Below are 23,210 nucleotides of genomic sequence, written 5' to 3'. Positions count from 1 at the left end.
ACTACAGATACGCATAATACACTACAGATTTAATAAAAGTTAAATTTTATAAAATAGTAAGGTACTCTACTTTTAAATATTATTATTATTTTTTTTTTTTATCAGATTTGTAATAGCAGCTCGCCAATCACTAAATGGCAAGGATAGACATTACAACAATATCCTATCATGTAACTGTCACAATTTAAGGGGATGCAATAAAAGTCGCTCTCTCTCTCTCTGTGTGACCAGTGAGATAAATAAGTAAACATTAACAACAGTATGAATAAATAGATTTTACTTCTTAACAGAATACAGAAAACAAGTATTTACAGATTTTGTGAAAAAAATAAAATACAACAAATACCTGCAAGGTTTCTAATATTACAAACCAGCAGTATAAAATTATATAAACCACACATTAAATTTCATATTAGTATTCAAATTCAATAAGTTTTTTTTGCTTAAAAATAACATTCATGCAATTCATTAACAAAAAATGTGTTTGCATAAACATGACACACACACACAACAATTATACACTCAGTACACAGTCCATGTCATTTGTTTTAAATTAGCACAAAGCAGAGGAATGTCTTCTAAAGTGCTCCTCCACCGATCTGTAATGTGAAAAAAAAAAAATCTGTTATACAATTAAAAGAAATAAAAAAAATTATATTGCTCTCTTTCTCTCTGTCACACAAAAACAATTATATATGATTGAAGCTGTTTATAACAAGCCTCCAAGGAAATGAGAAACATGGCTGATATATATTAAAAAGACATTATGTTGTTAGTTCATAAAATCAGCAAAAAGAACAAAAAAAAATTTGAATAATGTAATTCTATTAATAAAATATAATATAATCTAATTCAGAATATATACTACAGTATTAAACAAGAAAATGAAAGCTATAAATTTTGCATTGATCCAGTGTTACAGTAGTAACTATGTATATGTGCACATATTTACATATATATCAAGGTCTAACCACAGATAGGGTAATTCCTTTGAGAACCACAGTAGGTTCTTTTCTTTTCTTTTATCACTACAAATTTCAAGTTTCATTATCTCTGCAATGAGTCTTTCTTCATTTTTGCATATCCTGAAACAGGCAATATCTGCATCCACTTCTACATAGTGTTCAAAACAAGTTTCCCTCTGTCTAAGTGATGACATACACCTCAAATTCTTTTTTTCTCTATTATTGCACAGTTCTTCAGGAACAAAAGAGGAAGAAAAATGCAAAGCTTCATTCTTTGCATCATTCAAGATGACATATCCAGCATGTTTGAAACAGTTGTTCAATCACTTTTCCATCAACCTCATCCTATGTTGAAACACATAAATACACTGCCTGCAGCATATCAATTTCACATAGTTTTTCTTTAGAGACATGGAACAATTTTGTTCTTCGATAATTTTTCTTAAAGCATTGGATTATACCTTGATCAAGTGACTGAAGATCTGAAGTCATTAAATAGCAGGTACCCAACAGTGACTGCACTTGGCAATGAGGGATGCAGTTATCCATAAACAGCAAAAATTTTCTATTCTCCCAGTTCATCTTGTGATCTAAATCATCTGTGATCCATTCTTTGTAGATTTTTGATTATAACTAAGCCTTTTGGTTTCTTGCTAGATATTCAGCAATGTCTTCAAACCTTTAAAGCATCTAGACTTTTGGGCTTTTTCAATGATTAAAAGAGAAAGTTCCTCCATGCCAGACATGTTTGTTGTCAGAAGAATGGTAATCTGTTGTTTTGCCTTCTTTCTGCTCCTACATTCACCTTTAATCCCCATAGCTAGAACTTACCTAAAAGTCACACCATCTGTTGCACACGAGTCCTCAAAGATACCATGGAAATGTTTGTAATAAAGGCAATAAATGATTTAAAATTGGACACTTTCTTAATGTATTTATTATCTTGACACACAAGAAAAAATATATCCTTTAATTAATTTTTTTTATAAATTAACAATAAAACAATTAAAAATCATCAACACCTAGACATTTTTATATGCATAAAAATGTGCACAGAATATTCTGTGGAATATCCTTTAATTGTATATGGGGCACAACCATTAAGGTCAGGAACTTCACAACCAGACCAATCCTCATCAGGAGAGAAATCTTTCAGGGAGATGCCCTGAGCCCACTGTGGTTCTGTCTAGCACTCAGCCTGTTATCCACAATATTCAACAACAGCAAGTATAGATATAACCTCAAAGAGGAAGGAAAACCTCTACACCCTCTCCCACCATGGATGACATCAAGCTCTACATGGCAACTGAGATGCAACTCCAGTAACTACTCTAGATCACCGAAGAATTCAGCAATGATATCAGGATGAAATTTGGTCTAGACAAATGCAAGCCTCACGGATTGCATTAGAGAAAATTAGTTAGGTGGCCAAAACTATCAGCTGCAGACTGGTAAAGAGATCAAAGCAATGACAGGGGGAGAGAGATACCTACAAATTCCTGGGGATGATGCAAGCTGAGCAGTTGGAACACAAGGAAATCAAGAAGTGCCTGACCAAAAAATATCCAACGCTCAGAAGCCTGCTCAAAGCAAAGCTGAATGGAGGGAACACAGTTAAAGTCATAAATACCAGTACTAATATACTCCTTTGGGTTCATAGATTGTACTAACACCAAGCTGGAGGATATCGTGAGCAAGACAAGGACAATGATGACCAAGGGACGCCAACACCACTTGAAGTCAGCTGTGGAGAGACTGACAATAGCTTGGAAAGAGGAAGAAGAGGCCTGATAAACCTCACTGAACAACAGAAGATAGAGATAGCTAACCTGAAGGATTACTTCCAGAAAAACACAGCAGCACTCTACAAGGCCATAAGGAAGACAGACAAGGGGGCCTGATAAACCTCACTGAGCAACAGAAGATAGAGATAGCTAACCTGAAGGATTACTTCCAGAAAAACACAGCAGCACTCTACGAGGCCATAAGGAAGACAGACAAGGGAGGAGTCCCCTCCTACCCAGACGGCACAAACAAAGCTAAAAATACAGGTAATCCCGCTTAACGCTGGTAATTTGTTCCAGAAAAACAGAGCACTAAGAGAATCAGCAATTAGCAAGCAGCATATTCCCATAAGATAACATATGTATCTGTGAGTTGCGGTCTATGCCATAGGATATTTCCTAATAAATAATAAACGGTAGTGAAAAGGCGCACAAATTTCGGTCAAAATATTTAATAATCAAAAATTTGTGCGCCTTTTCACTACCGTTTATTATTTATTAGGAAATATCCTATGGCATAGACCGCAACTCACAGATACATATGTTATCTTATGGGAATATGCTGAATAATTAAAATCATGAATTTATTAATCTGATGGCCTTCGGATGTCAAGTTTTCGTATCATTGGACTGAAAAATGTGTCGATTTTGGGTTGTACGTTGGCCCTCTTTCTCTCGTACAAAATCATGCAGGGACTCATTTCTTTCTTTAAATTTCTTATAACTTTGGAACTTCATTCCACATCAAGGGTATTCTCCCGGAAATAACCACACATTTTTTCAAAGTGTTCGAAAGCTTCATTAAGTCCTTTTGCAGTCAGTGACTATCGGTTCATCTGTAGGATCTTCTCCCTCAATTACATGCTCTTCTTCTTTTGTCATTTCCATGAGTTCGTCATTAGAGAGGCCATCCCTGTCATTGTCAATCATTGTGAACTTCGTCCAATCCTGCTTCTTTTCCGAGCTCACCAATCTGCGTTTTAACATTCTCAACTGAATCATCAGGTTCTTGGGAATCCTTTATGCAATCCTTCCAAACTTTTCTCCACACTCCATGGTTTTGAGTCACTTCATCCCAGGCACTTGAAATGTAGTCGGATTTCCAAAACTCCTTTAGGCTCAGTACATTTTCAAAAGGCTGTAATAGCTTGGGAAAAGGTGTTCCTTTTGTAATAAGCTTTAAATGTGGCAATAACCAATTTGTTGAATCAGAGATGTAGCATTTGGAGGCATGTAAAACATTTTTATATGATTGTTAGTCTTCTAAGCTCTCTTTGCTTAGATGCCCTAGTGCGTTGTCCATGATCAGAATTGCTTTATAATGAAGGTTATTTTTTGAACGATATGTTACCAATCAACAAAGAGAGGCCTGGTTACCCAAGCTTTTTTTATTAGCTTTCCAAATTACAGGTAGGTTTGATTTAGCAAAACCTTTAAGAGCCCTTGGATTTTCTGAATGGTAAACTAAAAGGGGTTTTAATTTAAAATCCCCTGCAGCGTTACTGCCCAACAATAAAATCAACCAATCTTTTGCTGCTTTGAAGCCTGGCATGTTTTTTCCTTCTTTCAGGCATTCCTTTCCAAAAAAGGCCTCTTTCATCTATGTTAAAACCTTGTTGAACAGAATAACACCTCTCTTCAATAATTTTAACAAGTTCTTTTTTGAACATTTTAGCTCCTTCTTGATCTGCACTTGCTGCTTCTCCGTGGATTGCTATGTTCTGTAGGTTATAGCACTTTTTAAATCTATTGAACCAGCACTTACTAGCGTTAAATGGTTCCACATTTTTTACAGGGTGAGCTTTCTTCAGATCTTCATATAAGCTAATCGCTTTTGCTTTAAATCACCACATACCTGCCACACATACTTCTGATAATGTACACTCAAGATGATGTTCCCATGTTTGCATATGGGTCTTTTTTATGGACAGCATAATGCAAGAGTTATTGAAGGCAACATATTTGCATTGTGTAATAACACAGCCTTGAGGCTAACCTTAGAACCATTCTATAAATAGTCACCATTCTTCAGGAACATGCCTCATGTTCATTGCTGCCATTAGACCATCAACGTTCTTACAAACAGTGAGTTCACCTTCTGTTTGACAGAATTTATCATAGTCTTTATTTCGAGTACAAAATGTTGTCACTTTCACAGAATGATCTAGAAGACTCCACTGTTGTAGCCTTGAGGCCAAAAGCTCTGCCTTATTTTTTGGCAGTAAGCTTACTTTCTGTGATCTTATGGGGATCAGAAGGATAAAGGTTTGGACAAAATGGTGGATCCCTTGACGTAGACAGCTGCTGTACTACTTCGTGTATATCAAGTTGATGTTGATTAGAATGTACAGAAAAATAGTAGGGTGGTTCAGGAATACATAGAACTTCACCGTGAGGCATGGGAGGAATTGTGGATGGTATATTTGGGTATGTCACTGTCATTTTCACTTCAATTGTCATCCTTTTCTAATAGGAGGCACCATACAGAAGTAACAGTCTGTAACATAATTTGTTGGCTCCCTCCATATTGTGGACACTGCGAAAAGCATAAAATGGCCCTTTCAATTCACCCACACATTGAGTTTTGATAAACATGTAGGGCAGCATACATGTGGAGCCCAGTTCTTGTCCTGGTTGCCTACTCTGCACCCAAAGTACAAGAAGTAGGCCTTTTTACGCTCGAGTTAAGGGGCACTTTCTCGAACCTAACGTGATGCAGAGCGAGGTGACAGTTGCTGATCATATGATAAGAGCACGGTGATACTGAAACATACAGTTTGCCAAGAGCTGTAGTTGATAATGTACAGTAAGTCACTAACATGAGACCCCCAACTGTAATTCGAAAACAAGAGTGATTTTAGTGTTCAGCAGCATAAAGTTGTCGAGATTGGGTATTTTCATTTTCGTAACATTTTACGTGTTGACCAGTGTTATACGAACAGCATTATAGTCAATAAGCGTAAAGTGAACTGCGTTATAATGAGGGCCTACTGTATGGGCAAAGAAAACGCTCTGTGGCAGACTACAATGACCTCCATCAAGAACACAGATAAAATGGTTTCCAATGCATGGCTCACGAGTGATATGTAACCAACACCAGAAACTAAAAAAAAAAAAAAAAAAAAACCTCATCATAAAAGAGTTCGGACTGTCAGATGACACATATCGACGATGCCACCTGGCCTTAAAAACAATCCAACACATCACTGCAGGATGCAAGGAGGTGATAACCCAAACAGAATATACTTGTAGACATGACCATGTAGCCAGGATCATACATCAGAAGCTAGCAAGGAAATACCAGCTGATCATAGAAAGAAAGCGTACCGTATTACAAGTATGAACCCCCCAGGCCATACTAGAGACCCCAACCCACAACCTGTACTGGGACTGCACCATAATAACAGGCAGGACAATCCCGCATAATAGACTGGACATAACCCTTGTCGAAAAGAAGGAAAAGGCTACCTATCTGATTGACATAGCAGTGGCCAACACTGGCAACCTCCAGAAAACCCAAAGATCAGGATGTACACAAACCTAAGACGGGAGATCAAAGAATGTGGCATATGCAACAAGTAACAACCATCTCGATCATCGTGTCAACCGCCGGTATGGCCGCCAAAGACCCTACATAACAGCCTTGCAGCAATAGGTTTCCCAGCAATAGGAACACCTACAAGGAACTCCAAAAAGTTGCAATCCTGAACACCTGTAGGATAGTCTGAGAGTTCCTTGACCAAAAGTAACACCACCACCCTGTGCACTTGGCAGCAGTATCCGTCATGGGATGGAACACCACATGAGGGAGAAATAATAACAACAATAATAATGTTTTATTATTTCTTAGCATTTACAAGGTCACTCATCTTCAGAAATTGTATTTCTTAGCATTTGCAAGGTAACTCATCTTCAGAAATGAAACAGATACTTATGTGGTATTTGGGAAATACCAAATTTTTTCAACTGTTCATGTTTAATCCTGCTAAAACTTTCGCCTAAAACTTTGGAATCACAGTGCATGACAACAATTAAATTTTTTTTTTTTTTTTTAAATTAGCAATGACAATGTAAGGTTTCATATAAAAAATCAACACACTACAAAGTATTTTAAGATTTTACAAGCTGAGTTATATACAATTTTTTTCAAACCCATTGCACAAGGGTCGGATCTGATTAATTTTCTTCTTCTTTATTTTAGTATTGTCAATGAGGCAAGGAAACAAAAATTATGCAGCATCAGCCAAAGGGGAAAAAAAAGTAACATCAAAAAAAAAAAAAAAAAAATATATATATATATATATATAGTTGGCAATCACTTTCATTATTTTTGATTTGCTGCTATCTGTCTGGCTAGCTGTTATTCTGCCAGTTTGCTGCTAAATGTAACACAGATTGCATCTATAATTTTATAGCATTTGAATCTATAATTTTAGAATATCTGAACCTTGGCAAATGGCAAACAGAAACAGATAGCCATAAAAGAATAGGTGCCAGTACTCATTCTTTGCTATCAGGAAAAATTGAAAATTAAAAGGACATGAAAAGTACAGTACAGTACAGTACAGTACCCTGAAAAATTATTTCCTAATATTGCTACTTTAGTAGTAATGTTTTTGGAATAAGAACAACAAATTAAGTATATTAACACACAGTTTATTAAGCATAAATTTATTATGCAAGTACATATACTAGGGGGCTTCACCCTCTGCTCGCTGCGCTCGCTCCTTTAGATAAAAAGTAAAAAAATAATAAAATACTTAACAGAAGCTTTCGATACATATGGAAATCGAGAATGGTACCGCATGGTCATGTTGGATAAACGAAGCATGTGCACGAGGTTTATCTAGCATGTACACGCTTAAGCAGAAGCTTGTTTTACCACAGTAAAACAAGCTTTCATTACATATTTTAGTATTTGTTGCGTATTGCTGCGTAATCTGCATCTCTCTTTTTCCATTGGCTGAATAAATATCACTAGAAGAAAAATTATTTTAATGTATAGAAAGATAAAAAAATAATAAGCAAAAATTAGCAAAAAAAAAATTTCATAATAAAGTTTTTATAGAATATTCCATATATTTATCGAGTTGTCATCCACCTCACCATGCCGACTTCTTTTCTTGTTTGTATCTGTTGCTGAATGACATTTCCGAAGGAGCCACAAATCGACATATTTTGCTGCATTGAAGTGTCGGTGGTGGGCCTATGATTTTAAGAAAGTAGTGAAAACACTGTTTTTGTCATCAATGAAGCTCTTGTTGGGTTGGCGATCAGATTCATTTGTGAAAATCCTCTTTCACATTCACTCGATGAAATTGGTATCGTACTCAGAGTGTCCATCAAATGCTTCAATTCTTCCAAAACCATATTTTCAATTAGGTATTCCCGAAATCCACAAATTGTATTTCATTCATTTAACTGTAACCTCACTGACAATTTTCTAGATTAATTTTCACCAAATGCCAACAATTCATGTTTAGAAGGTTTAATGAAGGTTTATTCATTATTGTCCTCGTTTTCCTTCTCTTGTCATCTGTATTGTCACTAGTTCTTAAATTTGAATTTTTTCTTTTCCTTTCTTTTTTTTTTTTTTAATTGTCCAAAATGTCATTGTAATTCGGATATTCAGCTACTGTGACCATATAAACAGAGAAAGGGAAAATTTATGGAAAAATGTGGATAACGCACTTCTGCGTTATCCACATTTGGGTAAAAGAAAATCACTCTCTCCTAATTCTCGGAGGGGACGCTTACAGTTGTTTCGCAGCGGTGTCCAAGCTGCGGCCCGCACGCAGAGTGAATTAAAAGAGCATTTTAAATTTTGCTAATTATCAAAAAATTTCTCATTAAATAAAATTTTCGAATATTTTCAATTTCAGGTGTATCATTATTTTTATTTACTCACTTTAATATTCACCTTATATTCATCTTAAGCAGTGATCCTTTCAGGTTGTAAAAATAGTAGGTATAAACATGCAAAAAAATTTACGGAATATTACAAATTTCGAAGTGTACTGCATGCAAATGTCACAAGCCACTATTAATGAAGGTTCCGGTACCCCGTACCATTGTGTACTGTCCTAAAAAAAAGCACTGGCCATATCCAATTATTAATAAGATGTACTGAGTGGGGCTAACCCTCATCGACATACCATTCAATGTATCCTTTTATCAGTAATTTGCTTCATCATTTTATTATTATTACATTATTTTATTGTATTTTATTATAAATTATATGTTTAATTATAGGGTATAACAATGAAGTCCAACTAAGGTTATCTAAATATTTGGCCTTATGGCTCTATAGGTATACTTTTACTCTTAATACCTATATTCCATATTCTTATTAAATTATCTGCCATTTGAGCTGAAAAACTCTTTCTAATTTTTTACATTTTTATCACTTATTTCATATATATACAAAGGGTACTAGGAAAGTTTTGCAATACAGCTTTGTATATTTAATTTTTTCAAAGTAATTTCCTCTACATTCAATACACCTCTCCATCCTCCGAAACCAATCTTTAAACCAGTTCTGCCAAGTTTCACTAGGGAGTAAAGCACACTCGTTGTCCCAAGCCCGTAGAAGGTCCTCATCACTGGAAAACCGCCTCCCTTTTAGCTTCATTTTCACATGCGGGAACAGTGCAAAGTCGAAGGGAGCAAGGTCTGGACTGTAGGGAGGGTGCTCGAGAAGTTTCAGTCCTGCCGTGGTCAAATATTCGGTGCAGGCTTTGGCGCGGTGAGCTGCAGCATTATCGTGATGGAGGTACCAGGTGTCCATTCTTGACTTTGGCCGCAGGTTCTTCATAGATCCAATGACTTTAGGCAGGCATTGTTCAGTATACCACTTAGCTGTGACTGTCTTCTGCGTGTCCAAAACGACACGTTCCACAATTCCACTCGATTTGAAAAATACAGCTATCATTTTCATCTTTACAGATCGGGATTTTCTGACAATTACGGGTGTGTCGTCATCATCAAAGACCCAAACTTTGTTTTGAGCCTTGGTCGGCAGATCGTAATAGTACAGCCAAGTCTCGTCACCTGTCACGATGTTGTTCATATACCGAGATTGTCCCTTATCAAACTTTTTTAACATCTCCCGACACCAAGTCACACGTCGTGTCATCTGCTCTTCAGTCAGTTGATGCGGCACCCAGAGAGAACAAAGTTTCTTCACGTGCAAATGATCTTGCAGAATCGAACGAATTGCTAGTGCATTTAGGCCCAAAGTATCCTCTATCTGTTGGTAGGTCACTCGCCTGTTTTCGTCAAGCATTTTCCTCACAGCAGTAACGTTTTCCTCTGTAACTGACGTTCGTGGCCTTCCCGGCCTCTCAGAATCCTCCAGAGTGAAATTTCCCCTTTGGAATTCTCTATACCACCTGAATATCGTTGTACGATGTGGACAATCATCATCTAGTGCAAGAGTCATTTCTTCTAAGCACTGGTCTATGGTTAAACCACGCACGAAATTATACCGCAAAACTGTCCTTATCTCATTTCGTGACCATGATGCCATCGCAAGCACTTTACACTCTCACTACTAATGAATAACTGAGCCCATCGACTTGGCGCAGCGGCTACTATGCATGTATGAACATGTCTCAACATGCAGCAACAAGCAGCTTCCTGTGATTCATTGTTGCGTCATATTGCAAAACTTTCCTAGTACCCTTTGTATATATAGACATATATGAAATTAGTGTTAAAAATGTAGAAAAATAGAGAATTAGAAAAGTGTCAGATCAGATTAATGCCATCAAGGTATCGATTAAACATTACATCTGTCTGTAAAACTTATATTACAATATTTAATGAACAGGGTATTATGGGAATCAAATGACAAATGAAATATAATTAGAATATTCTAATTATATTTCATTTGTAATTTGATTCCCATGACATAATGTTATACAGTAAACCCCTGCTATTCGCGAGGGTTACGTTTTCCTGAGAAATGTCGCGAATACCAAAAACGCGAATACTGAGTTACGGCTCCCACAGTAATAAAGGGATTCCGTTCCAAAGTATGAAATATATAAGAAAAACTAGTCTAAAATTTTGTCTATGTATGTATTATAGGTACCTTCATAATACGACTATGTACACATAGTGAACTGCAAGCATATAGCATCAAAATGAAAATAAGAAACAATTTAATATTAAATGTAATATTTATTAGAAATTTCAAACAAATCTTTCAAACCAGCATCTTTGCTAGCTAACTTATCCCGCTAGTGCTATCGCCAGTTTCGCTAAAGTGTTGATAAAGGAGTTTTGCCTTTTCACGAATGATGAGTGAACTTAACAGAATTTTATTTTGAGGTTCGGTCTTCTATCCACAGATTTAAAGCCTTTTCCGTTTTTTTTAATTTAACATCACGAGTTACAGAGCAAATTTTTGAAGCAATTAGCGCATTTTCACGGACGCTACGGGGGATTTTTTTTCTTCCGATTTCTTGATTGATCGTACCGTTGACTCATTGATTTTAGTTTTGCCACTGAGAAGACACTTTCACTATTAGAAATTTTATCTAATAACTCAATTTTATTCGCTAATATCATCACCTTCTTTGACATTTTCACATTTCTCTTGTTATTCGTAGCCGTATTTTTGTAGGGGTTAGAACTTGTCGACAATAAAGTCACTTTGTTCCGTTAACACACTCGAAAAAGTCTGTTTTACACTGCAAAACAGTAAATTTATCATTTTTGTAAGCATATCAACAAAATTGGGTCCACTTGACTTGAGTGTCACCTGAATATCAGTTCCATCAGCGTTTTAGACTCGCGGGTAGCAAGCACACAGCTTGTCTGGCATATCTGAGAGAATATCTATGACAGCCTCAAGGACCTTGCAGCCTATCTGGCACCTCCATAGCCAGGTGGGCAAGAGCAGCAGTGTGTAGCAAACACACCTCTTGATTAGATTGGTGTACGAGCCTGTGACACCAAATACGGAGCATGCAGAAAGGTCAGGGAATGACCACCGCATATCCCCGGAGCAATATGGCCTTAGTTGCTAATGCTCCTAAAAACCAAAATAACAACAACAGCCTACCTAAAATGTTCAGAAAACTTCATACTGGACTGTGCAATTCCCTGAATTCTTTTATTCTCCCCTACCACCACCACAACCACAACCAAATAGTTGTTATTCTGAGATTACTGCTATCCATATACAGTATCAATGCTAAAACTGAACTGCTACTTCTCAACCCATGTAACCAATTTTTATAGGTATTGCTGGAGTAGCATGTCTTTATACCTACCAACCTTGCTATCATCTGCAAATTTAAACATTAACCTTGATAGACCTCCATCAATATTAATACTGAAAACAGTAAGAGGCCCTGCATTTAATCCCGAGGAACTCCACTAATAACATTAGTTCAAGAAGAACATTAATAACTATCTTTTGTCTTCTGCCACATAACCATTGGAACAGTGTCTTTTATGTGAAACAGTGTAAAAGCATTACTGAAATCTAAGTACATTGTAAATATTAAAATTATTTTTTTGCATCTAATTCCTTTCTTACTGCATAATAGTAGTTAATCAAATTGGTAAGACATGACTTCCTCTTAACAAATCCATGCTGCAATTGCCATATAACTTCATTTCTGTTAATACTACACGCTAACTCTCTGGGAGGTGTCTGGATCAGCTAGTGTATAATCTCACTGCCTCTATTCTGCCAGCTGAAGCATAGAAGAAGCTAAGTTGTGTGTATGCAGGAAGCATTGTCGAGGCTACGTCATGTCAAGGAGCTTAGTATATTCTTGCTGTGTGTAAACCATATTTAAATTAATTCACATAACGTGTCTCTCCTTTCCCCCTCTACTTTCCATTATCTACAAATGCATCATTAATGGTCAAACAAGCAGAACAAACTTATCTGTGAAAATAGTTTTAGTATTATCCATATATTGCAATGGAAGCCCTAGACTTTTGCTGTACCAGCCCAAAATAATTACTTAAAATAAAAATAATAGGTAAATAATAAAATAAAATAAACTACCTATCTGACTCCCTTCTTATGTAGGTGTCTATCCAATAACAAGTTAGTGCCAAGCATCATTTTTGTTCATAGTAAATCACCAAAATAGGTGATATGGCATAATTTTTGTTTGGCACTAACTTGTTCGTCTAGTATATTCCAATATATTCTGAGGCTTTCGGCCCTAAACCCCACTTTTTAGTCTTTACTTATGGTTGTTTATTGGTGCATTAGCTGCTATGGCTATAGTGCTAGTCTTTACTATCATGCACTGTCTGGCATCTGATATTTTGGAATTATACTTCATAACTGGGTTGTCACTCATATCACCGGGGTACCTACCTGCCCACTGATAACCCAACAAGCTTCGAAACTGTGCCACCCGGGTGGTGGTATCTGCCGAGAATAAGTAACATTAGTCTTCTCTACTGGCAAAGCATTGTTTATTCAAGGTAGCTCAATATCGCAGCAACTCACTGTGAAGGCATTCAAAATATGAGATGCAACAAAATGATGCCATTTAACCTACTTTGGTGATTTACTATGTACTAAAATGATGCTTGGCACAACTTGTTCGTTTAGTGTATTCACATAGTCTGAGGCTTTCAGCCCTAAACCCCTTTTTTAGTCTTATTCCAATAATTAACAACTCATTGGCTAAAATAAAACTTCCTGCAATCCAGTCTAAACATCTTCCCTCGTAATTTTAATTTATGGCTCCTCATTTTGGAATGAAGTTTTCATTCCAGAACGAGGAATAATAATGAAAACTTCATCCTCATTCATTTTATTTCCACCCTCTCAGAGCCTTACACACCTTTGAAATTTCACATTTCAATGGTTTTACAAAGCAGAAAATGGAAGAGTTATATTTTATAACTTTTTTTTTTTTTTTTTACCAGCATAAAAAAAATTAAGTTTTGTCTCATTGAAATTTGAAATTTTGTTCCTACTAAGCTTTTGTGATGTGTGATGAATTAAATATAGTAATATGTCCATTTTATTAAATGAAAGTCTGCCCTTTAATGCTATTAAAAAAGCCAGAAAGAAGAAAATAAAGGAGATAAAAGGCAATTTTTATACCTGGCATACCAAGGAATGGATTTGTAAGTATCATTCTTTTGGTGTAGGAGGAGGAGCATTGATCCCAAAGTTAAAGAGGAGAATTTATAATAATGATTATCAATGCAATTAATATTTATTTCAAGAGGTAATATTTGACTCTACTATTCATGCAGTTTTAATCTGTGCCATAACTGCTTCTCTATTCTGCCTCATAATTGTTTCTCTCAAGTATCTGTAATACAAGTTTTTAACATTTTTGATGTTCGTATAGCAGGAAAAAAAATAGTCCATTTCTTGCTGAATTCTCCTGTCATTTTTGGATTTAAATATCTTACTCCATTATTTTGTTAAAGGAAAATTTTAAAAATTATTTTTTTATAAATAATAATTTTCCTTTGTAAAAATCAAGTGCTTAACAGAAAAGCATTTTTTATTCAAAAATCTGGCTATAAAGCTGCATTTTTAATAGAGACTTAGACTAATAGTTTACAGCTGCTGTAAAACTATTAGCCTAAAAAATGTAAAAATAAGAAAAAAAATCAGAGGCAAACCGATTCTTCTTCTGTTACTTCTATTGGGAACATACAGCAGCCAAGAAAAAACAAGATATGGAGGATTACAAAGCCTGCTGTTGGTCATCATGGAACAAGCAATTATAAAGGATGTTAGGGTCGCACAAAGCCAAAACAGGGGCACATATACAGTTGGACTTCTATATAATGAAATCAATCATTCACTTGAAAAAATTTGTTTTACAGAAATTTCATTATAAGAAATGACCTTTTCAACATTCAGAAATATAGTAAAAGATGAGAAATAAATCAGAAACAAGGGCAAATGAATAAATTTTCTAACATTTTAAAACAATTAATTTATTAATAGATACATATTAAGAAATGACTACTTACATGATGTACACAATATATTAGTACATGAAAAATTATTTTAAGAATAATTTTTTAAGAATTATTTTGTAAAAGATTTAGTTATTTTTTTAGTTGTACACTGGATTTTACTGTACTCTGTTCATAAAAATCTTTGCATTTATTTAAACACTCAAAATATATTTTCTGGCACATTTTCTTCACACTGAAGGCCTCGATGCAAAGTTACAAATGCTGCAACATTTCATATTTGGAAGATTTAATATTACCTTTATTTTCATCCAACTCATCGTCAATATTGTCACTGGTTCTTGGAATGCTCTCCAAAATGTTGGAGTCACTCGGACATTCATCTACCATGACATCATTGTCAACTCCTAAAAATTCGTCAAGAACAATTTCTCCACTGATGAAACCTCTCATCATTTGGTGTTCTTCCCAAGATTGCCCAATATTTTGTATTGGGCAATCTATTGATTGCCCAATACAAAATCCCCAATACAAAATCCAATATATTGATTGCCCAATATATTGCCCAATAGTTCATCCCTCTCATTGCTATTAATTGGCATTTTAGCAAAACCTGCTTTTACGAAACTATTCTTAATCATTGTTTCCATCACATCTTGACCCCACACTTTCGTTAACTCTGATATGTACATCCACAAATCTATAACAGAATCTATAGGTTGGATGGTTTCTATTCTCAGTATAATTTTTTCCAGTATGTGTCTTTGGTTGTGCATTTTCAAATTCTCAATTGGCTGCGGTTTATATGAAGTATTCGGAGAGAAGAAAACAAGCTTCACACTTGTAAGTTTAGAAATTACCGTGTGAAGATGGGCAGGGCAGTTGTCAACAATCAATGTGATTTTTCTGTTTTCTTTCGTCACCTTTCTATCGAAATTTAAAATCCATTGTTCAAAAATTTCACTTGTCATTAAAGATTTTTTGTTGTAGTCTAACTCTAATGACTATTCCTTTGAAATATCGGAGTTATTTACTTTTGCCTATTATCAAAGGCTTCTGTTTTTCATTACCAGCCATATTTGCACCAATCGAGATTAATTCTGTCCTTACTATTTTTACCACCTAAACATTAACCCTGGGGGCTCACATCTGGTGAGTATGGGCTTGGCACACCCAGGGTCGTGAACTGGATATCATCATTCTTCTCTTTCTTGGTGATTCCCTTCTACTTTTGACACTCTCTCTCTCTCTCTCTCTCTCTCTCTCTCTCTCTCTCTCTCTCGCGGTTACTCAGGAACTTTTTTTTTTTTTTTTCCTGGTGCAGTATAAGCCTCAGGCTTCCTTGGATATTATATGGATATAATATGGATATTAATAATAATAATATGGATATTAATAATAATCACATCATATTATTAATATCTTATCATATGGATATTAATAATAATAATAATAATAATAATAATATCTCAGCTTTGAAAATCAGTGTATTGTTCAGCAAACATTTAAAAAATAGACCTGTTTCATCAACTTTGAATATGTCTTTGGACTCATAGTCCTCCATAGTTTTTTTCAAAGCTGTTTATTGCCAATGGGTACAGTTTTCTTTGATTTTCACCAGAAATGACTTTTTCGAGTAAGCTATGGTACTTTTTAAATTTGTGCAGACAACCAGAACTGGCTTGGAATGTTTTATGCATATGCCCTAGCCTTTTCTTTTATTAATGGCCCTGATATCGGCATGTTTTGGTCTCAAATAAACTTCACCCACTTACAAACAGCTTCATCTACATATGGGCATATTTTTGCATGACTGGGTCCCATTTTCTCAAACAGTTTGAGGATCGAAACAGTTTTTCAGAATGGCAACACGCCATAGCTGGGATATTAAACTTTAAAGCAATTTTTTTTAAGTCCTGATCTACACTATTAAGCACTTCCACTTTTTCCACTTAGGATTTCCTCTTAAAATTGTAAGGTTACTTGCACATCAGCTAAAATAAAACTGATTTGGGGACCACTTTTACCTACCACTTAAACAGGTGAAATTTAGTGGAAGTGTGGATGACTCATTTCTGCAAAACAGATGAATTTCCTGGATAAAGGAAATTCACTCTCTTCTAATTCTCTAATAGGGTACTTACAGTAGAAAACAGGTTGACCAAAGTCAATGTCCGTGTTGGGAATATGTCTAAATCTTTGCCAATGTGGTATCTGGTCGTATATGATCAACTGCTATCTATGTGTGCACAGCAATTTGCTGTGGACACAGATAGTAGTTGACCACTGTAACTCCTTCAGTACAGTAGAGGTGGTGGTTGTATAGGTTTTACGGGCACCAATAAATTTTGGAATGTTTTAGCTCTTAATTCATGCTTCTACAGCATCAGCTCTATTCCTTAAAGGCCAGAGGTGAGAACAATATGTACCGAGGTCTCTCGAAATCATTTCTTTTAAGGAAATTTTCTTCATTATATGGAAACTATTTTAAATGTATTGACAAAGAGGAATTAAAAAAAAATTCTCTGAATAGAAAAATTTGCTATACGTAAGTTTGTTAAAGAGAAGTATGGCTGTACTTCCTTGTTATACTAATTCTAGGAGTATAGTAAATAAATTTGAAATACTAATTAGGTCATCAAATGTGAATATTGTAGGAATATCAGAAAATGCTACCACTCATATATAAGGGATGTGGAAGTTGAATGAAGAGAGTACATTTACAGAAAGAACACACAGGACAGAAGATGGGAGGGGAAAATTTATGCACTTGAGCACACAGACTCTAAGGCAGTGGCACCTGGTTGACATGAATGGAAAGCATAATTTTGAATCAGTTTGGTGTGACATAAGCACTATAAACAAAAAATGAGGGTAGGAATATAAACCAAATGAATGTGATGAATATAATGAACAGCTATACTGATTCAAATAAAGTGGGCCAGTAAATCAGGATGTCTTATAACGAGGGACTTCAACTTCCAAAGATATTGACTGGAACTTATGAGGTGGTCACTTGCACAGTAGCAGAAGTTTTCTGGATTTATTGGATGACTGCTTTCTACACCACTATGTTGGAGAGGCAGCAAGAAAAAGAAATTCCCTTAATCTGATTATCAACAGTGACTCCATGCATTAAGAATCTGTATATAAAAGAACCATTAGTTGGCAGTGATCACATTGTATTGATGTGGGATTTACATAAAGATGTTAACTACAGTCAAGGGCAAAGGGAAGAGCTATTTTGCTTGTCTGAATTTTTCTCAGAAACAAATATTAAGTACAAACTGGTCTGCAATCAAGTCACAAAGGAGGTTACGCAAACTGGAAGATCACAAGAAGTCTCTGAGAAAAAAAATTCGAAGACAAACAGCAAAGAGTACTTTTGTTAATGTTAACACTAGATGGAAAGAATGAACCACATTGGTCCATTAGGTATGAAATGGAATAACAATTGATGATCTGCTTGCTGGCAAAGTGAATAAATATTTTGCATCTGGAAGTGTTTAGAGATGGGCAGACCAGAAGTATACCAACTTATATACTGGAAGCTAAATGATTTTGTGATAACTGAGAGGAAAGAGAAATTATTGAAGCTAAAAGTAAATAATGCTCCTGGAACTGATGAAATCTATTGAATTGTATTAATGGAAGCAACAAAAGAGGTAATTAACCTTTAACAATAACTACGAGATCATCCTTGGATTCAGGGAGAAGTCCCTATAATTGGGAGATGTGCAAATGTCTTCTCTATTCACAAAGGGAATCAAAGGGAGAAGAGTAATTGTAGACCTCTAAGCCTCACTTCTGTTCCATGGAAAATAATGAAGTCAGTGATCAAAGAAGTAATGCAAGATCAGGAATGCTGTTATACTGCACTGACACCATGGATTTGTTAAGGGGCATTCTTATCTGACCAGTCTGATTAAATACAGTAACTAAGGAACTATATTCAAAAAATGATTCTGATGTCACATACTTCAATTTCAGCAAAGCTTTTGATACTGTTCCCTATGAAAGACTGTTATACAAATTATACATAGGCAGTTCTCTGAGCAGTGTAGACGGGCTGCAAGAGTAGCTCATGGTGTCTTGTCAATGATATACAGAAATTTTTCTAGCAGGGATAAGGAGGTGATTATTCCCTTGTATAAGGCAATGGTCAGGCCACACCTTGAGTACTGTATACAGGTCTGGAGGCCTCATTTCAAGAAGGATGTAGAATTTTTTTTTTTTGTAGTTGTTGGCGTATCGGCTTCTGTGGCCATAGTGCACCTCCCAAGGTTTTTGCAGTACTTTGATCCAAGCCTGAGGCGGGATTCGAACCCGCGACCTTTGGGTTGCCATGCAGGCACTTTACCCACCCGGCTAGCCCAGTCGGCGGATGTAGAGCTGCTGGAACGAGTACAGAAAAGGGCAACAAGATTAGTGAATGGAACAAAGGGTTGCTCTTACGAAGAAAGGCTTAAGTTTTGCAAATTACAGTGTCTGGAGACTAGGCACTGGCGAGGTGATCTGATAGAGGTGTATAAAGCCTTGAATGGTTTGAGCATGCTCAATGCCGATGGGATTCTTCCTCTTGCTCAGAATAATCACCTGAGAGGGCATAAATTCAGATTGAGGAAAGACAGATGTAGGATAGATGCGAAGAAATTTGCCTTTAGCCAGCGGGTAGTTGGTGGAACAGACTTCCATCCCTTGTTGTGGAAGTTGATAGCCTAAATAAATTTAAGGCTCAGCTGGACAGGTATTTCGAACAAACAGAGCGGTGAAATGGAAGTGGTTTTTTTTTGGCTGATGCTGCATAAGCTCGCTTTCTTGCATCATATGTCTCTACTAATGCTAATTGGAGCAGTGCTGCATTAGAGATAAGTTACTGATATGAATAAAAGGATGGTTGAGTGGCAGAAGGAAGAGAGTGGTTATTAATGATTACTTCTCTTTGTGCTGGGCACTTTGTTTTCAATTTTCCCCAGAGTTCAGTGCTGGACACTGTTTTCAAGATTTATTAATGAAGATATATCAAGATTAATGTCCAAGTTTGTAGGTATGACAGTTGGCAGAGTGGTTAATGACAGAAATGAGGATATGATGCTGTCAGAAAACCTATAAAAATTAGTCAAATGGTCTTGAGAATTGGCAATTAATGCAAGGTGGGGATACTCGTTATCCAAGGATAATTGGTTCCAGAAAATTTCCACTTAAAACAGGGACCAATTTTCATAATGTTTATTATTTAAATAAAACTAAATGCAACAAGGCATAATATTTTAAGAGTTTAACATTCTATATAATATCGGGGTAGATACACCATAGACAACTCTTAAAAAAAAACTATAGGTAGTAGTGTGAAAAGCATCATTTCATCTGTATCTCATATTGTGCTTAACCTTCACGAGTTGCTCATATATTGTACTACCTCGAATAATTAACGAAAGAGAAGACTATTGTTACTTATTCTCGGTGGGCACCACCACCCACATGGCACCATTTCAAAGCCAGTTGGGTTTCATTGGTGGGTGGACAGGTACCCTGGTATCGCAAGTGAAGCATTTCTTATTCAAGTTAGTGCAACACGTGGGCAACTATTTATGAAAGATGAGTAGATATTATTATTGGCCATATGGTGCAAGGAAGACTGAGGCTTATGCTGCACTAGTCAAGAAAATTCCCAAGTTACCCTGGTGAGAGAGAGAGAGAGAGAGAGAGAGAGAGAGAGAGAGAGAGAGAGAGAGAGAGAGAGAGAGAGAGAGAGAGAGAGAGAGAGAGGTGGGGGAGGAATCATCAAGAAAGAGAAGAATGATGATATCCAGCTCAGGACCCTGGCTGTGCCAAGCCCATACTCACCAGATGTGAGTCCCTGGGGAGAAATTGTGTATCTACACCGATATCAGTGATGTATTCAGGCCAGAACATATCAGAACAACGTTCCGGTACTTTTTTCTAAATGTCATAATAGAAAATCATTAAATTTATACGCCTAATATTAAGAAACAACGGCATAATCAAAGGGGAGGGAGAAATATCTATTTTACTCATTGCTACTAAAAATATATATTAATAGTAATCTTTAAAATGAATAGATTTCTTTAAAAATTTATTTAAAAACAAGAATATAAATTTCGCAATGAAACTAACGTTTCTTACTAAAGTACAATGTGTTAGATAAAGAGATCCAATGAATGAGATGTACTGTGATGTGTGCCAACTCTGCATTTTGATTCACCATGAGTGAATGCTAGAACTGGTTGTTCTATGAACTGCAGGTCTGTAGTCTGATTCAGTTACTGTACAGTTGATGTGGCATTATCATATAGTCTTCTGGAGAACGAGCGTGCCGGTACTATTTTTTTTAGCAATACACCTCTGACCAATATTATATACTCACGTTTATTATGTACTTGTACATAGTAAAAAATTTATTAAGGAACTGAAAAATGAGAAAATTATTTTATTAGACATTTTTTATTATAATATGTTACACAATGTAAGGTTAAGTAAAGTTTATTGAAGTTACACTATTTTTCAGTTGTACAAATAAAGAATGAATCCAGAGTGTTTTTTTTTTTTTTTTTTGTATTTTTTTCAGATAAAATTGTGTTGTAACATTTAGTTATGTCTTTAACTTCGCGCTTAACATTTGTTGCATGATCATGAAGAAAATCATTCTCACAAAAAATATTCAAGTGCTTGGTCAATTTTCTCAAGGGGAAAACGCTTTAATTCTTTAAATTTCAAATCCTCGTAATTGCGTGGGACTTGGATAATGAATACTTGGATACCTATATTACATATGGAAGCAGTAAATCCCAGAATAACATATCAAGTGGTATGTTATACTGAAAATAGTGGAGAAAGAAAAGATCTGGGGATAAATGTACAGTGTGATATGAAGTTTTCTGAGCAATGTAGATGGGCTTCTAGAACAGCTCATGGGGTCAATGATATATAGGAATTTTGTAAGAAGGGAAAAAGGAGGTTATTTTCCCATTGTATAAGAGAATGATTAGGCCACATCTTGAGTACTGCATGTAGGTCTGGAAGTCTCATTTTAGGAAGGAGGTGGAAGAAGGATTTCAGGAATTTCGTGAACTTGGATGGGAAAAAAATATTTTCACTAACAAAATTTAGCATTTCCTTGAATTATGAATGTAGGCTAGAAACCACAGCCCTTCACACTGATATGCCTTTAAAAAAAAAATTTAACTTGAACTTGCCTATATTTTGTTTGAATTTGTCTCGTTATTTAATGCATTAATAAAGAAGCACATATATTTCTATATCACAAATTTGTTTTCTTAATATTTGATAAATGTATTTCAATATCTTATGCATTTAAAAACATTATTCTGAAAAGGAATCCATAGGCTTCACCAGAATGCCAAAAGAACCATGGCACAAAAAAAAAGGTTAAGAACCCCTGAGTTAGAGTGGTTGATTTTTGGAACAAACTTCCATCTGGTTGTTGAGGTGTGTAGTTTGAATAAGTGTAAGGAAAAGTTCGACAAATTATTAGGACTGGATTAATGACATGGGTAGTAGACAAAGACATTTGTAATTAATATAAACATGACCTTTTTTTTTCATGTTTTTTTATTATTATGTTACATTTTTTTATTTATGTTTTATTACGTTTTTATGGGTGGGTTACATAACAACCCACGGGTGGAAAACTCCACTGCCTCTCCCATTGAAAATCGTTTTGCTTATAATTTATATCACGATAAGTATCTCCCTTTGAATGCCATCTGACTCCTGAAGCTATCAAGGGGATCACATTGTTTACACCTGTCTCATTTTGTTTTGTGTAAGATATCTTACAGGAAACTCAGTAAAGAATTCTTAGAAAGCAAAAACATTCCTCAAAATTAGAAGTAATAAAAAAATATTTAAAAACTGAAATAGTCAAAAGCATACTTGCCTGAGATGAGTGGACAGCCATGAAATATCAAAATTGAAATCAAAGGGCACTTTGTAGCAACAGCTTGAACAGCATTATCAGTAAGATTTGAACATCCTCTCATGCATACTTCCTAATAAAAATTGAATAAAGCTTAAATCTTAATATAACCAAAAAATTATGTCAAATGTAGTATGGCTTATAATCTTTACTAATTAAAATAAAAGCAATAAAACTAAGATAAAGCATACTACACTGTTGGATATTCATAATAAAGTAACGGCAATTTAAAGTTACTTTTATTACGATAGTTGTTCAATATCTTTAAACCTTTATGAAAATCAATATTCACTTTGAATTCTCCCATAAAGTCCTCCTCTAAAATGTGAGAACTATCATTTTGTATGTCATTACTTAATAGAAATTAATTTAATATGGCTAAGAGGAAGAAAATGGTGCTGTTTGCTATCATAGCAAATCATCAGATCTTATTAAACATATAGGGTTTCAAGCTTGGTCAGTTTACTCTTGAAATCTTTTGAATAACTTTTTTTAAAAGATCATAAGACACAAAAGAATGTTGAGCCACTGAGTCTAGCAGGGTTGAAGTACCTTTAGCTAAAATAGCAAAAG

The 23,210-nt window shown here is 35.4% G+C and overlaps 1 protein-coding gene across 1 annotated transcript in view; it reads right to left on the bottom strand.

Moving 5' to 3' along the window:
• Positions 1-488: 488 nt before the first annotated feature.
• Positions 489-23,210, bottom strand: part of LOC150081585 (protein AMN1 homolog) — a 116,900-nt gene continuing 94,178 nt past the window's right edge. The window contains exons 6-7 of the mRNA XM_090379645.1: positions 22,599-22,710; positions 489-599 (exon numbers count right to left, since the gene is read on the bottom strand). Of these exons, the coding sequence (XP_090235771.1) occupies positions 523-599; positions 22,599-22,710 (189 nt within the window). The 3' untranslated portion in view covers positions 489-522. The remainder of the gene's footprint in view (positions 600-22,598; positions 22,711-23,210) is intronic.

Source organism: Mastigoproctus giganteus, chromosome 8 (assembly GCF_048544385.1).
Source record: "Mastigoproctus giganteus isolate SK-2022 chromosome 8, ASM4854438v1, whole genome shotgun sequence".
NCBI lineage: Eukaryota > Metazoa > Arthropoda > Arachnida > Uropygi > Thelyphonidae > Mastigoproctus > Mastigoproctus giganteus.
This window is presented reverse-complemented; position numbering and strand designations above follow the sequence as displayed.